This window comes from Leuciscus leuciscus (assembly GCF_965113295.1).
Source record: "Leuciscus leuciscus genome assembly, chromosome: 6".
In the NCBI taxonomy this organism is placed as follows: domain Eukaryota; kingdom Metazoa; phylum Chordata; class Actinopteri; order Cypriniformes; family Leuciscidae; genus Leuciscus; species Leuciscus leuciscus.
The window spans coordinates 41,664,006-41,679,991 of NC_138730.1; the positions used below are offsets into that span (position 1 = coordinate 41,664,006).

The 15,986-nt window shown below is 38.8% G+C and overlaps 1 protein-coding gene across 2 annotated transcripts in view; it reads left to right on the top strand.

The window, feature by feature from the left end:
* sema6ba (sema domain, transmembrane domain (TM), and cytoplasmic domain, (semaphorin) 6Ba) overlaps positions 1-15,693 on the top strand; it is a 152,387-nt gene extending 136,694 nt beyond the window's left edge. For both annotated transcript variants that reach the window (XM_082172991.1, XM_082172992.1), the window contains exons 14-17: positions 3,820-3,960; positions 5,479-5,556; positions 6,114-6,172; positions 9,810-15,693. In XM_082172991.1, coding sequence (XP_082029117.1) covers positions 3,820-3,960; positions 5,479-5,556; positions 6,114-6,172; positions 9,810-10,726 — 1,195 coding nt within the window. In that variant the 3' untranslated portion in view covers positions 10,727-15,693. The remainder of the gene's footprint in view (positions 1-3,819; positions 3,961-5,478; positions 5,557-6,113; positions 6,173-9,809) is intronic.
* The last annotated feature ends 293 nt before the right edge of the window (positions 15,694-15,986 follow it).

Genomic DNA, 15,986 nt, shown 5'->3' on the forward strand with positions numbered 1-15,986 from the left:
GTTTGAGCTTCAGCAAGAACCGATGAGATTCATTCTCGTGTTACGCAGCACGTTTGAGCTTCAGCAAGAACCGATGAGATTCATTCTCGTGTTACGCAGCACGTTTGAGCTTCAGCAAGAACCAATGTGGTTCATTCTCGTGTTACGCAGCACGTTTGAGCTTCAGCAAGAACCAATGTGGTTCATTCTCGTGTTACGCAGCACGTTTGAGCTTCAGCAAGAACCAATGAGGTTCATTCTCGTGTTACGCAGCACGTTTGAGCTTCAGCAAGAACCAATGTGGTTCATTCTCGTGTTACGCAGCACGTTTGAGCTTCAGCAAGAACCAATGAGGTTCATTCTCGTGTTACGCAGCACGTTTAAGCTTCAGCAAGAACCAATGTGGTTCATTCTCGTGTTACGCAGCACGTTTGAGCTTCTGCAAGAGGTTTGTTCTTGTGCACCAAGCAGGTTTGGTTGAGCTTCAGTTTATGTTTACTGATCAATGTTTAAATGTGAATAAAATACTAAATTCAAACTGTTCATTACATAAAGCGATCGAGTCTCTTCAGAAAATTTGGACTAAACCGCTCAATTTTAATGGATTAGTTTTGCGTTTTACTCTTGAACTTTTTGAAGCATCAGAGAGGTAGTCGTATAGCTGTCAATGGAGGGACAGAAATCTCTCAGATTTCATCAAAAAGATCTTCATTCTGATCCGAAGATCAGAGTTTTGGGTTTGGAACAACATGAGGGTGAGTAATTAATGGCAGAATTTTCATTTTTGGGTGAACTATCCCTTTAGATGTTTCTTTTATTACACTTTATCTATGCCCACATGTAGATTTCAATTAAAATATATGTTAAAGGCCGTTTTCTCGAAATGAGTTTTTCTCGTACACTGAGCCTGAAATCTCCACTTCAGCAGCACAAACTTTCCCGTTTTATTCCTGTCTAGGTTATTACAGAGAGGTTTGTTAATATATAATTGCCTGATATTTATTTAACATTTAATTTTATAAAATTAAATTATAAAATTATGTGAACCTGGCTTTATGTTCTGATTTCTATTCTGGAAATGCATGCATATTTAATTAGATAATGCCTCATTTGCATATTTAAACACAAAATTTCACAACAAAACTGCAGCACACTCTTAGAATAACAGAACGATATCGTCCGCTGGTGTGGACGTTATTATAGTTATCGTTATAGGTATGAACGGGCCTTAAGAATACGACATCTATAGATGCATCTATACATCTTCTGCCTTCCTGATAAGACAAACTTGTTTCAGTATTTGGACACAGACTTTAAAAAGTAAGGAAGGGAGATCAAGTTGTTTTTGTCCTTAGCGTCCTTTAATATGCTTCCAGACTGAATTTATTTAGAAAAATCCATTTTTATCAAGCAATTTCCCACAGTTGTTTACTGTTGTTGACATTTAGCCCTGGATTAAAAACTTTCGCAGAGTCAAAGAGAAAAGGATATTCAGTATCAAATGCAATGGAAGGAAGAAATCCATGATTTTTATCCACAAACAAACACACAGCACCTCTAAGAAAATGTCCTCAAAAGCAAACGGAGGTAAAACGATTCAACAGGATTTCTGATTATTTTAGTGCGTGTGTGTGTGTGTGTTTGCGAGCGTGTGGCACTCTGATGGATGAAAACATGGCTGGGGTTTTGAAGATGAAAGGCAATACCTGTCTGGAGGAAGAACAGAGAGATGCATGCTGGGACATGAAGGCGAGTTGTGTGGCGGTTGAGATAAGGTTCTCAGTTGGATGCAGCGCTCGCTGAGAAACACACACACACACACACACACCTGAAACAAAGAGATCACTCTGTCTGCTTGACCTTCTGTCTTGCCTCAGGTGTTCTCTGGATGACATCCAAAACTCTCACACAACTTCCTGTAATGCGTCTCATTTGTCTTCGTGCTATTTATCAGTGTTTAGATTACATGCCTGATATCTGCGGACCAACTGTTGAGGAGTTTCTCTGAGATGCCGATGTCTTAATTTAATCAAAGATGTTGCAGTAATTTAATGCTTTATTAGCAGACAGTTAATGTGTGTTGGAAACAAACCAACTTTGACTTAATCTCTTTTAGTGTGTATTTTTGGGCTGTTTGCCACTTTTTACAGACAGTCACAGACAGTAGAAAGAGGACAGGAGATTATTGAAGAGAAAGAGAAAGGCGGAATTTGATCAGGAAAGTTGAACAAAAGTTGGACAAAACTCAGAATTTAAGAATTTGCCCAATTTCAGTTCATGAGTTTGAATTTACTGAATTACAAGTCATTCCATGTATCCAAAATTGCATACTGTCTGGGTAGGTACCACATTTATGTTGTATATAGTATGAATATGGGCAGTATGAATGAAATTCAGACGTACTACATCCACCATGTTGTTACTAGGGGTGTGAATTATCACTGGTTTCGTGATAAAATTCAATTACGATTATCATGATTATCATGTCAGCGATTCGATTCAATATCGCATCCTCACTTTTCAATATTACTGCACATGCCTACATTTTCGTCAGTGAATATAAGCAGTCAGATATGTGAACTCCATTATTATTTTATCTGCTCCAAGAAAGTATACTTCCTGAATGTAGCAAACATCAAACACAATTTAAATCTAACACACACTCACACCCGCACGCACAAACTCGAGCTCACACGCTGTACATTTTTAAAAGTGGATGCATTTTTTATTACTCGCTTTTGTGTTGCACCTCCCTCCGCCATTTTACACTAGCACGATGCACATATGTGACGAATAATGCATCGCAATGCATCGATTAATCTCAACACCCCTAGTTGTCATTATCATGTGACCTACCAGCGTCAGTTGTGTCGCTTTACTGCCATTCATAAATCCTCTCCCGTGGCCTCATGGGATAGTAAAGTGTTCATCAAATGCGCAGAATCTTGGCAGAATTATTAGGTCATCCAGGGAGTTTTCACCTAGCGTTCTTCGAATACTATGTATTTGGGCATATTACTCTATTAGTGTACTATAAGGAAGTATGCGATTTCAGACGCAGCAATTGAAATTCAATAGGTAATGCATTTTGGGGAAAATAGTCTGGTCCATAAATTAACAGTTTAAACGTTAGGGAAAACAAATAAACTTTTATTTAGGAGGAATGCATTCAATGAATTTAAAATGACAGTAAATCTCATTACATTGTTACAAAACAAAACTTTTTCAAGGAAATGCTGTTCTTTGAACTTCATATTCATAAAGACTCCTGCTTCAACATTGATAAGAATAATAATTATTCAGCTTTGCCATCACAGGAATAAGTTACATTCTATAATATATTTGAATAGAAAACAGTCATTTTAAATTGTAGCAATATTTCACAATATTACTGTTTGTACTGTATTTTTGATCAAATAAATGCAGCCTTATTGAGCATTCTTTTAAAAACATTAAAACATCTTACCAACCTCAAAGTTCTGAACAAAAGTGTATGTTAGTGAAGTTTCTTGTTACCCTCTCTCTGACCCCTTTTTGCTACTGTACCTTTTAGCCTAAATGTAAATGACATGTTCAACATGTAAGTTCTATATGTAAATGACCTCTGTAATGATTGGCTAACCTCTTCGCGTGTGAAATGTGTTTGAACGTCTCCGCCAAGCTGCTGAGTACGGGTGGTCATACTGTATGTTAATGACCTCGTGACTCATGGAGACGCTGATGTGAAGATGTTGGGTTTTAATGAGTGTGTGCATCCGTGCTCTAGGATGTGTTTAGTTGTAAAAGTACAGGAGTGGTTGTATTGATGGTTTTCTTGTGTGTGTGTGTGTGTGTGTGTAGGTGCGGCGATGACTCTGTACAGGCACGGCAACCTCTCTCTCTGACCCTGGACAAACCCAGTCACACACTCCTGCTGGCCTTCCACTCCTGTGTGGTGAGAGTGCCTGTCGCACGCTGCCAACTGCACTCCAGATGCATGAAGTAAGAACACACACACACACACTCAATCTGTACACTGATTAAACACACTCACATTCACACACACGCTGTCGTTTTCCATCTTAAAGTAAACTGTGCCACCCAAACGCACACTGCTTCATCAGCGGCTTTGAAATTACTGTGACCCAGCTTTTACAATTTCCTTCAGACAACACACACAGTTCTCCTGGCCCGTCTCCCGTACGGCACATTTGGAACGGTTTCTTCCTGTGTAGCAGTAAAGCTCTGGTGTAATTCAGCCGTGATTAATGGTAGAGGCTTTGATTGAGTCTGCTGATGCTCTCTCATCTTGCGGGACGTGGTACAGTGAGCGCACTCGTACCATCTGCACCAACTCAAGTCTTTCCAATCCACTTTGTACGTCTGCAGCACCATGTGCTCGTTTAAATGACTCCTGCACCAGCACTTCATTTTACCATGGGTGGCACAAACCTCATTTCCCTCCATGCACAGACTCGCATAAATAAATGCATTGCGTTAAGAATGCATTGTGTTGTTTATTATAAAGTATCAAATCATAATTGTGAAATGAAAATTATGTGTATGTTTCTGTCATTAAGTTTTTATTTCAATATGCATATGAAAAATTTATATTTTCATAAGAATATTGAAGTAATAACTAAAGAGTTGTCAAGGGTAAAACATCCACATGCATATGAGATTTTTTTTTCATTACTGTAATGAGGGAGAAGTAATAGTTTAAATTAAATAATTAAATAATAATTAATTTAAATTAATTCAAAAATAATTAAATAATTCAAAATAATAAATATATATATATATGCAGAAAGCATTATATTTACTTTCAATACATGCTTAATTGATTTTATTATTCAATTAATTTTATTATTAATTTATTTTATTTTTTATATTTTATTATATATATGTCAGCATTGGTTGCAGCAGACATGAAACAGGATCTAAGTGCAGCAGTCTTTAACTTTAATTTCAAGAACAATATCATATATTCACAAAACAGAATCTCAGGAACAGGAACATGCTCAGGAACAGAACAACCAACTAAACAACGTTTAATAGCTAATATACTCGGTGAACAGGTGTTGGCAAACACCACTAAATGTGAACGTGACCAGACAAATAGTGAAGACTATAAAGTGAACTAAACAAAGTAATTAATAGAACACAGCTGGAACAAATTAACTAATGATGTGACCATGGTAACTAAAGAGTGGCGGGAAAATCAAACAAAGAAAGGCATGAACTGAAGAAATACAAACTAACAGTCTTTGAACTGAACATAATGGTGACAATATAATTGCATATATATTTAGAGAAGTGAAACTGGAGAGCTGGAGAGACAGATATGACAATCAGAAAATGAGAATGCAGTCTTGTCTGTCTCTGTTTCATTCAGTCTTTGCATATCTCTATAAATCACGATTTATGTTTTCTGGTTTTGTTTTCTGTATTCATTATAGAGGAGGTCGGAATAGTCCTCTGTAATAACATTGACATAACATTGTGTGTTTGTTTGTGTAGAAACTGCATTGCGTCCAGAGATCCATACTGCGGCTGGACCAGAGGAAGTACGTGCTCACTCCTGCGGCCAGGCACCAGGTCAGATAGAAACCATGAACATCCTCTACACAAATATATTTGCTTGGCAAACCATTACAAGCATCCTGGCTCATTGTACATACCTAACATGCATTCAAACCTCAACTCAAGGGGGCGATAGAGTTACCCTCAAATTTCAGTGCTACTACCGTCAACAAACGCAAATGATTTTACACAGGTTTCTTAGCCAATGCTGATGTGTTAATGTTTTGGTAGCACCACAGTGTTTGCATGTTATATTGGGGTAGGAAGAAGTACTGTAATATAAAAAATACACTTTAAACCAGATGTGTTATTATTTAGGTAGCTATCTAATCATGACAGTTTAGCTAACTTGCTCAGTAAAAAAGAGTAAATGACAGTTGTTGACTTGAAAAAGAAAACTGACAGTCAAATGTGTTTTGGATTGTGTTCGGACACATTTCTGAATGCAATGAATCATCAAATTGAGTTTGCATAACTAGAAGCGTTTACATTCACTTGCATAGAATGCATGTCATGCATCTAATCTGTGAATTTGCGGTTTATGTTGAAATCCATTTTCTCCTGTTTTGCAGATTACCTTTCGTGCAGGACGTTGAATACGGAAACACCTCACATCTCGGAGACTGCGACGGTGAGTTTGTGAACCTGTTTAGGATGTGCCCTTTAGCTTCCCCGAGAGAATTCTCTAGAAACTCTTCAACAATACAGAGAAGATCCAGTCTGGTCTGGTTCGAAAGGTTTGCTTAAGCAGTCAAAGTCACAAGAAAGTCACAGTTTGGAGATGGAGGGAAGATAACGAGAGAGAAAACCAGCCTTGAGTCTTTTCTTTTTAGAAATTAATTAATTCCTTTAAAGTGAGTTAGTGACAGTGTATATACATTGTTAAAAAGACAAAAGAAGGTTTATATTTTCTAAACATTCAGAAGCTTAGATTCGCTGTAAATCCGCTCTAAATGGCATTTTGCAAGGCTGGCAGCATATGAAACACTCACTGTCATTCTCTGATATATTCATGGCTCAAACCGCTTAAATATGTTCCAAAGTTCAGATTTAGCAGAACGTGGAACAGCAGTGAAGTTCTCAAGTCTCTTCCTCAAGAGCACTTGAACATAACAGACTGCTCAGACAGAAGAAGTTATATATTGCTGCAGCCGTATAGGTTCAGCTGAGTCATATACGAGAGAGAGAGAGAACGAGAGCGAGAGAGCACAGAATAAAGTTCACTGGCTTAGTACGCTAGTGCTTTCAAGGAATCTGTCTCTGTGAGATAGTCCCAAGATAAAAATGGAGAACAGCAGCAGGATATGAGTGTCTTGTTTGGATTGCTAATGTCTACACACAGTTTAGTTTAGTTTAGTTCTGTGACTTCTTGAAGTAACTTCCTGAAGTTTTTAGGAGACACAACTGGATTTTGAGAGTGATTTCGGGTTGATATGTGATATGACCTCCTGTTTGAGAACCAATGGCATAGAATCAATAGTGGGGCTACTGGGGCATGTTGTCACACTATATGTGGTAAGTTGTCACAATAGGAATCTACCATTAAGAATCTATTTTAGGCATTTTTAACAGTTAAGAATTTAAACAAAACAACTTACAGTATGAATCGGTATGGTTTGTATTACTATTATTTGAAATTGTAATTAATAAATTACAGCATATAAATGTGACAACTTGACAAAATTGAACAGGTATGAACAAGGTCTTTAAAATGTTTCGCGATTGGACTTTTGACTCAAACCTCTGAGATAACATGAGTTATGCGTTTGTGAAAAACGGAAAGGGAATGAACAGAATTAAGATGGAGAACAAAATCAACCCCGACATCAAGAGGCAAAAAAGGGAGCTTATTGAATTGATCATTGAAGAGAAATTTAGGCACGTTCATAATATAACTGAAAATCAACCCATAGTCTGTAAAAAGTGTGAAATGATTTGGTTTTCAGATGTGACTCAGAGTCACAGGCTTATTAAACTCAGCAGTCCTGTTAAAACAGCTCCAGTCTGCCGGTCATCTACATCAAACGGCTGTCTTCTTCTGTCCTCACTCTCTCCATCCATCGCATAGAAGTTCAGTCTTATGTGAAACATTCTGAGTTGAGGGAGACACTGAATGCCTAAACAGACCAGAACAGAGATAAAGAACTGAGTTTGTTCAGAGTGTGTTTGATGCTGCATGCTGGAGTTTGACAGAAGCCATATAGCCATATAGTTTATACAACCATGAACAGTGGTATCTTGTGATTTTCTACTTGAATATGTTATAAATATCATTTATTCATGTGATGGCAAAGCAGATTTTTTTTTTTAGCATCATTACTCCAGTCTTCAGTGTCACATGATCCTTCAGAAATCATTCTAATTGCTGCTCAAGAAACATGTATTATTATTATCAATGTGGAAAACAGTTATGCTGCTTAATATTTTTGGGGAAACCATGATGTATATTTTTTTCAGGATTCTTTGATGAATTGAAAGTTCAATAGAACAGCATTTACCATCAAGATATATATATATATATATATATATATATATATATATATATATATATATATATATAAAGTTCGAAAATACAAAGTCCAATCCAGCCCTTGACCTAAAAATGAGTTTGACACCCTTGGACGAAGACAATTATAATATACTATAAATTCAAAGAAGAGAAAGGTATTAGAGAAAATGGTCTATGGTCAGGAGATTTCTGTCTCTCTCTTTGAAATGATTGCTACACTCCTGAGAACACACACATTACAAGCAATCTTGTAGAAGTATTTTAGTCTTTAAGAATGTTCAAAGGAATGTTCAAGGAAACAAGATATTGAGAAAAGGGTTCAATTGTTGAGTGTGATGTGTGCAACAGACTCCTGCTGTTACAATGAACAAATGCGATGAGAGCTGAGATTCCCAGCTGAGAACATTCATAATGGCAGAAAACATAAAGGTAATGGGAGAGAGAGAGTACAAGAAGAGATCAGAAAATTGGGGTTTGTGTATGTATGCATGTGTGTTTATATGCCTTTGTGTATCATTATGCATGTGGGTGAGTAGACATAGAAGAAATGTGCTCTGTCAAAGAGTGTATGTTGTGTATATTAATGTGTATTTGTGGTAATGCCATGTTTTGGTGGCGGTACCATAGTATTCATAGAAGGGTTGCACACAATATTTGTTAATACATTGAATGCGTGAGCCACCAAACAGTGAAAGGTTACAGTACTCCCCTTCATGTCATTCCAAACATGTCCATCTTCTTTTGTGGCTTACAATAGAAAGGAAATCTTTTGGACTGATATGAGGGTGAGTAAATGATTACAGGATTTTCTTATTTGTGTGAACTTTTCTTTTAAAATTCCTATTACTGTCAAGCCATTTACTAGTTTGGATACTGAGGTATAGACGCAGATTCTGACAGCTTTTCATTTCTGAGACAGCTAACAGCCCACACATAAACGGCACTGCTAGAAGAGAGATAGTCAGCAAGAAGAAAGCCAAGAAAGGAGATAATAGAGGAAGAGAGGTAGACTGAGAAAATAGAGGTTAAAACCAAGGACATCTTACAGGGAACAGTAGAATAAAGAGTACAAGAAATGCTGTTAAAAGAGAGGAGAAAGGCCAGTGCTATGCAAACGCCAATTCAAAGAGGAGTGATTAGATAGTAGGGTATTAAAAGCATGAGTCATCAACTCCAAAAATCGCTGTGTTCTTTGAATTTGCCGAACAATCTCTCTAGACCTATCTTGTTATAATATTTCTTACATCTACTCACGCTTTCAGAATAAAGCTGAAGTGCACAGGTTACTAATGGCCGGTGTTTGACATGCAGTGTTTACATGTTCACTACTCTGACTTTTTAAGTGTAAGGTTCATAAGGTCGTATTCCATCTCTTGTACAGAGCGACCCTGTCTGTGTCTACCTAAAACACACACTATATCTAGTCTACCGAAATAGGAGAGACTGTAGGCAACAGTCTCTTGTTTTTTGATCGATTGTTGGGGCTGTAATGTACAGAAACTCAATAGATCAATAGCACACAGCTTCAAAAGTCAAGAGGAGCTACTTTGATGTTTTTGTAAGCCATTCAAGTGACATTTTTTAAATGGTTGGCCCTCCTGAGCTTAATCATATCAATAGTTGTAGATGTTACAGTGGGTTTTTTGAAGTCCTAAAGCTGATTTTTGCCTTTCAAGTCACTAAAACGCATACAACTTGTGCAAATAAATTGCAAGTTACTATTTTTGAATTGCAATGTATTTTTCTGTCTTTCATGCAGGTCTGTTACGTGAGAGTTTTATGGATGAGCCTGAAAGTCTTGTTACTTTGAACCTGCTGGTTGTTGCTGCAGTCTCTGCATTCTCCACCGGGGCGGCACTCTCGGGTCTGGCAGTGTGCTGGATTATGGGTCAGAAACACCGTCACCGTTCGCATAGCAACACTCCGTCGTCCAGTAGTCAGCGGAAGAGCGAGAAAGAACGTTGCATGATAGGACAAAGCAGGAGCGGCTCCGTGATGAGTGTATCCCGGCACAGCGGTGCAGACCGGCCACGCTCACAAGGTGAGACTCTCTTCGTCATGCCCAATGGTTGGGTCAAAGCGGGCGACTTGGACCCAGGTCTACTTCCCACACCCGAGCAAACTCCCCTGCAGCAGAAACGTGGGCTACGCTTGTCTGATTCTGGATCCAGCTGGGACCAAAGTCAGACCTTCTTGAGCTCGGTTGGTACTCAGTGCCCACCTCCACCATCCACCTTGTTTCTAAGCTCTAAACTCCTGCAAGGAAATGGCAGACGCCACGAGGAAGCCATTGAAACCGGTATCGACCGCCAACGCTACGTCTCCCTCTCCAAGTATCGGGATCAGGGAATACGCCCAGGCACTCTTCTTCGCAAGTCAGCAGGTGAATACAACTACCCCATGACTCCCCAAGACTCCCCTGACCGGCGGAGAGTGGTGTCGGCCCCCAGCACCCAGATAGAGTACAGCGGAGAGCCTCTTCGCTGGACCCACGAAGGCTACATCTTCAGCAGTCACGGCATACCTCCAACGGGTCACCACTACACCACGTCCTCACAGCATCCCGCGGGACTGACGCGCTCCGTGCTTCATGGGTCCCGGGGGATCATCGACCTGGCGGACTTCAGCCACCTGCTCGGGAAGGGAGGGAGCGATCGGACGCCGACAGGCCAGTGAATGAAGAGAAGCAAGGATGCGAGTAGCAGGAAATTGTAGAAACGTAAGCGGCTGAAACCTCACGTGGACTGCAGAGCGCAACCTGGCCAACCACAGTAGCTCACTGTAACTCTCTCTCTCTCTCTCTCTCTCTCTCTCTCTCTGTCTTTCTTTCTTTCTTTTCTCACCTGCTTGTCATCCTTTTCCTCATTTGTCTGGAACGGCTTGCATGAGGACGAGCCAAAACGGACCTCACTGACTACAAGAAGAGTGGCCATTTCAACTGGAAAGACCTCTTTCTCTTCTTCTCTCTCTTTATCACTCACAATTACACACATATGTAGGCAGAGACATGCTTTTCCCAGTAGCTCTCATTCTTGCTGACTGACTGTGAGTGTGACTTACCAAACCTTATTGCCCCTTTATCAGATGGAGGAAAGAACCATAGCCATCTTGAAGACTATCTATCTCTGAACATGTTCACACCTAGACTCTCTTTAACAGGTTACCCTTTCAGCAAATTTGTAAGTTTGATATAACGGCAGCATTTCATTTGGGAATTGGGATAATTGTTCAATACAAATACAACCAAGAACCCAATAGTTCTTTGGAGTAATGACTCGGTAAACGGTGGTCAGTCTCTTCCGATTCTGGTCGATACCAAACTGAGGACACCTTATTTACATTAGTGTAAATTCTGTAGGAGCAGATTTGGACAGATCAACTGGTCTGAAGGAAATATTTGGAACAGAACTTTCGCTTCAGAATCGCTTCTCTCCCTTTTACGTTACTGATTTATAAAAAAAATATAACTTCTTGTAGCCCATCAAATTTACACTTTATAAATAACATAAATAGCAGTGTTGTAGTACTCGAGTCTGGACAAGAGCAGACTCAGACTCAAGTCTGACTCAAGTCCGAGCCCAAGACCATATATGTATGACTAGTCAAGACCAGTTCATTTGAGGCAGAGTCCAAATGCTCCTGAAAATATGGGTTTGGACTTGGATATGGTGGTGGTCTTGAAAATATTTTTTGCATATTAAATGGGAAAGTAAGCAGAAGCAGATTATATAGAGGGCCACATTGCCCAAAATAACATCAACTGTCTCCATCTGCAATACTTTTTCCATTACAAACGCTTGTGTGTGACATCACTTCTTGTGGGCGGGGCCCCATTCGCTTTGCAAGATTTGCGTTACGCCATTTGCTCTGATGCATCACTTTGACCAAAATGTATGGATGTATGGATAGAAAAGATTTTTCTTTTTGTATGCTTGGAAATTGTGTTCCTTTGTTGAGTGAGGCATTTACCTCAGTATTACCTCAGCCCTGAATTCAGACTTTACAAGAGAGAGAGACGGAAAGAGAGAAAGCTTTGGTGGGATGAGTTTCATGGCCTCAACCACATGAATTTCTGTGTAGCTCTGCGAGTTTCATCAGAGGACTCTCTGAGAATTTATGAACACGCTGGATTCCAAGTTTTTTGTCTTTTTGTTTGGTTTCTTCCTTTTTGTACAGTGAATTTTTTACACAATATGGAACATGGAACACAGAACTGAGGTAAATACAGCCGCTGTTTTCTAGAAAGACACGATTAGAGACAGAGAAAGAAAGACTCTGTCCTGAGGACTCTTGGACTTCTTCTTGAAGATGCTGTTTCACCTTTTATTTCTCCTGAAGTCTGAAGGAGAGCAAACGAAAATGCCAGAGAAGAGGAATTGCATTACGTGAACTAAACGGTCTACAAAGTCAAGAAATGTCATGTGATTTGAAGCCAGTTATGTTATTGGGTGTGTGTCTGTGAAATAACCAATCATTTTGTTTATCATATCCATCATAATATATTTCCCTTCCTTTTTGTATTTATTTGTTTTGTTTTTTAGTCATGGAAGTCCTTTCAAAAGTTCTAGATCATCAACACGGATAATGGATTGCGTGTTTTCAGTCATGTACCTGGGAACTGTCAGAGTGAAATCCCTGTGTCCTTAAGTTGTTGTGTCCCTATGTGAGAATACTAAAAGGGTAGCATAATCAAATCTACACCGAAAGACTCCCTGGCTCTGTTCCAAACCCTAGAGCTGCCTACCTAGACAGCATTGAAGGTTGTTAAAACAGTAGGCTGAAAAACTATTCTGCCTTGCCAAATTCGGACAAAAAAAACAGTTTCATCCAAGATGACAGACAGAGTATATTGATGCATCTTGTTGAGATTTTTACCTGAAGCGACTCGAGCCCTATTCGGACGGGATTAGTTTTACATGGAGAGGTGTGGGTGGTAAAGTAATTATTACCAGAGCTTCTCAGTTATAAATTCGGACAATGTTAGTAAAGATTATTGCAACTTTTACCTTCTGTAAAATGTTCCGGAAAAAATTACCTCAGTTAATGCTAATCCCGTGCGAATAGACCAGCTATAAATATGAGCATAAATATTCCGTCATTTCTTGGTTAAATTTAGTTTCCCGTGTTTTTTCAAGTATGGAGGCGTTTAAAAAAGCATCCAGTTTCATTTAAGGCAGTGGGGCAAGTCTGTGGCAAACTTCAAGTTTTTTCCGCATACCACTCAGATCAAACAGAAGGACGAAAGCACTTGTTAGAGAAACTTATTTTAGCTTTGGATAAGTGCCTATTACCAACATAATCCAATCAGTTAATTAATGAATCGTTTGACTGGACCAAACGGTTATGTCAGGAAGCAACGTTATACACACATCACTACAGGGAGGTGATGGCGATGCGTAAATTACATTACTCCATCTACCCTTGTAAGACTAATCCCGTCCGAATAGGGCTTTATATTGCATACATTTATCAGTTCATGCATTCTGTGGGAATCAAACCCATGACCTTGGTATTGCATGTTCTGCTGTTTGAGCCAGAAGAATGCTTTACATCAGTCCTAAATTCAGACTTTATAAGATAGATGTATGCATCTGGCAGATGCTTTTATCCGAAGCAACTTACATTGCATGTAAGGAATACATTTTATCAGTTCATGCATTCCCTGGGAATCTATTAATGGCCCAAGTTTCTGTCCAAGAAGATTGTTTCAAAACAGTAATTTTGGTTAAGATTCTGCCTTTAAAAGACAGTAAGAGGCTCACTAGGGTTTGGAAAAGAGCCTCTTCCTCACCAACTTCATCTTTCTGCATGACCCACACACTCAAGTGTCCGTCTCCACATAGGCTAGCTTTGTAATTAAATGTCTAATAGCATCAGTCTGTGAGATATTGAAAGCAGATGTCTGATTAGATGAGTTGCCACACACACTTGAGTTCACTGGAATGCATTTAATAATGGTGCTCATGCACCTGCAAGATGTCTCTTATTAAAAGCACGTGCTACACGCATCACTTAAGCATACTCCCCATCCTAGAAACCATACGCCTTCGCTGATGCTCTCAGAAAACACACTCCTGCAGTTGTGTGTTACGGTCGGTTGAACATTGATTAGCTCATAAATCCAGCTGAAAGGAGAGTCATGGTTGATTGCACTGTCTCTCTGGGTGTGTATATGTGTGTTTATGTGTTTAAATTACCGTGTGTATGTATTTCTGTCTCCTCTCTTCAGCACTAAAGATACAACCGGCAGGAAATAGGATCCAGAACACAGGAAATATATCCCGGTAGGCAGGAAATGCAAGGATATAGCCGCTTACCTGTAGGTCAAGGACACAAAAGCAAGTAATCAAATGCAGGAAGTAGCAAATGCCGCTAATATTCTAATGTGAAAACCACATGTGGAGAAAGAAAGATGATATCATATACTTTCAGCTAACATTTTCAACTAACTTCTCAATCTTCAAAGAAATTGTGCCATATCCATCTTCAAAAGTGTTTGCCAACAGAAAATGAAATCGCTAAGTTTGCTAATAAGCTACAAAGATGCCAAAACAAGTGTTTCTTCAGAGTGTGACTTGTCACACGCCGTTCGTGCTACTAAATGAATTAATACCTCAAAATTTGCAGCTTATTGAGGTGTGCTTTTCCTTTTCTAAGTGCTCAAAGTTTAGTTTCTCATCGTGTGGATATATAGCAACATGAAACCACATAGCTATCACATATTTTCTTTAAAAAAAAAAAAAAGTATAATTCCTAATTATTATTTTTTCACACACAAACTGCCTTCAATTAAAATATACAAGTGTCCACACATTAACTTGAAAGTTCAGTGCCTAAAGCTTATTTCCTTTGTAGCGGGAAGTCCCTCGGTGTAAATTAAAATGGTTTTCAATTTCCATGACTTTGTCCCTCATAATATTTTTCTTTTTGTTCGGATGCTTTTTGGTGTTTTTATGCCTTTATTGCTCTAAGTGATATTGAGTGACATTGACTTTTTCACACAGTGTCATTTGTGTTAATTCTGGTCTATTATTCTCAAGGAAAGTGTTGAATGTGCTGTGAATGTATTCAAACGATTTTCCCCCGTACGCCTTCCTTTCATAATCTTTGATCATGCTGCAACAAGCACAATATTGTACAATAATCAAGGCCAATAATGTATGTTTGACTTTTTCCACAATGTTTCATTCACTTTTGTGTTCCACAAATGATCACATTTATTGGTTCTCACAGACTTTGCAAAGGATGAGGAAGGATCTTAAGGAACAGCATTTTGTAAGACAGTGTATATGGCGACGCAGATTTGCCTTTGCCGTGAAGGGCTGTGTGTAAGACTGAATCAGTGTTACGTTGAGTTGTTTATTTGACTCAGCTGCTCTGTACATAGCTCAAATCCTGAGTTTCACCCCTCCGCTGGCGATGATGTAATGTCCCTGTGTATAGAAGTCGAGGGGCGGTATACAGTGATAATTGTTTTGTTCGTTGGTTGGTTTTTAAATAACCTCACCTGTATAGAAGTACACACTTATACATCCAGTTTCACACATGAACACACACGACTCAGTACTGGAGCACACACTTATTTTCAAACGTCAATCAACATGGAGATTTTATCATTCTAATAAACACATTTGATTGTTTGACCTTTGTCTCTGTGAAATGTGTCATGATTCCTGTGTCTCATTTTGCAGTGAGGCTTCAAGGAATAGTTCACTTAAAAATGAAAATGACAGAATTTTCATTTTTAAGTGAACTATTCCTTTAAGTGGTTGCCAGTTGCCTAAGATACTATTAGGACAGACTTTTACAAGCTACTGTATATCAGTATGAAACAACCATAGAGGCCAACTAGAGACTATTTATTCCAGCAGAAGGTTGGCATACAATGAATTTTCTTTAAATAAAATATTTAATGTTTTATAAAATAGGCTCATAT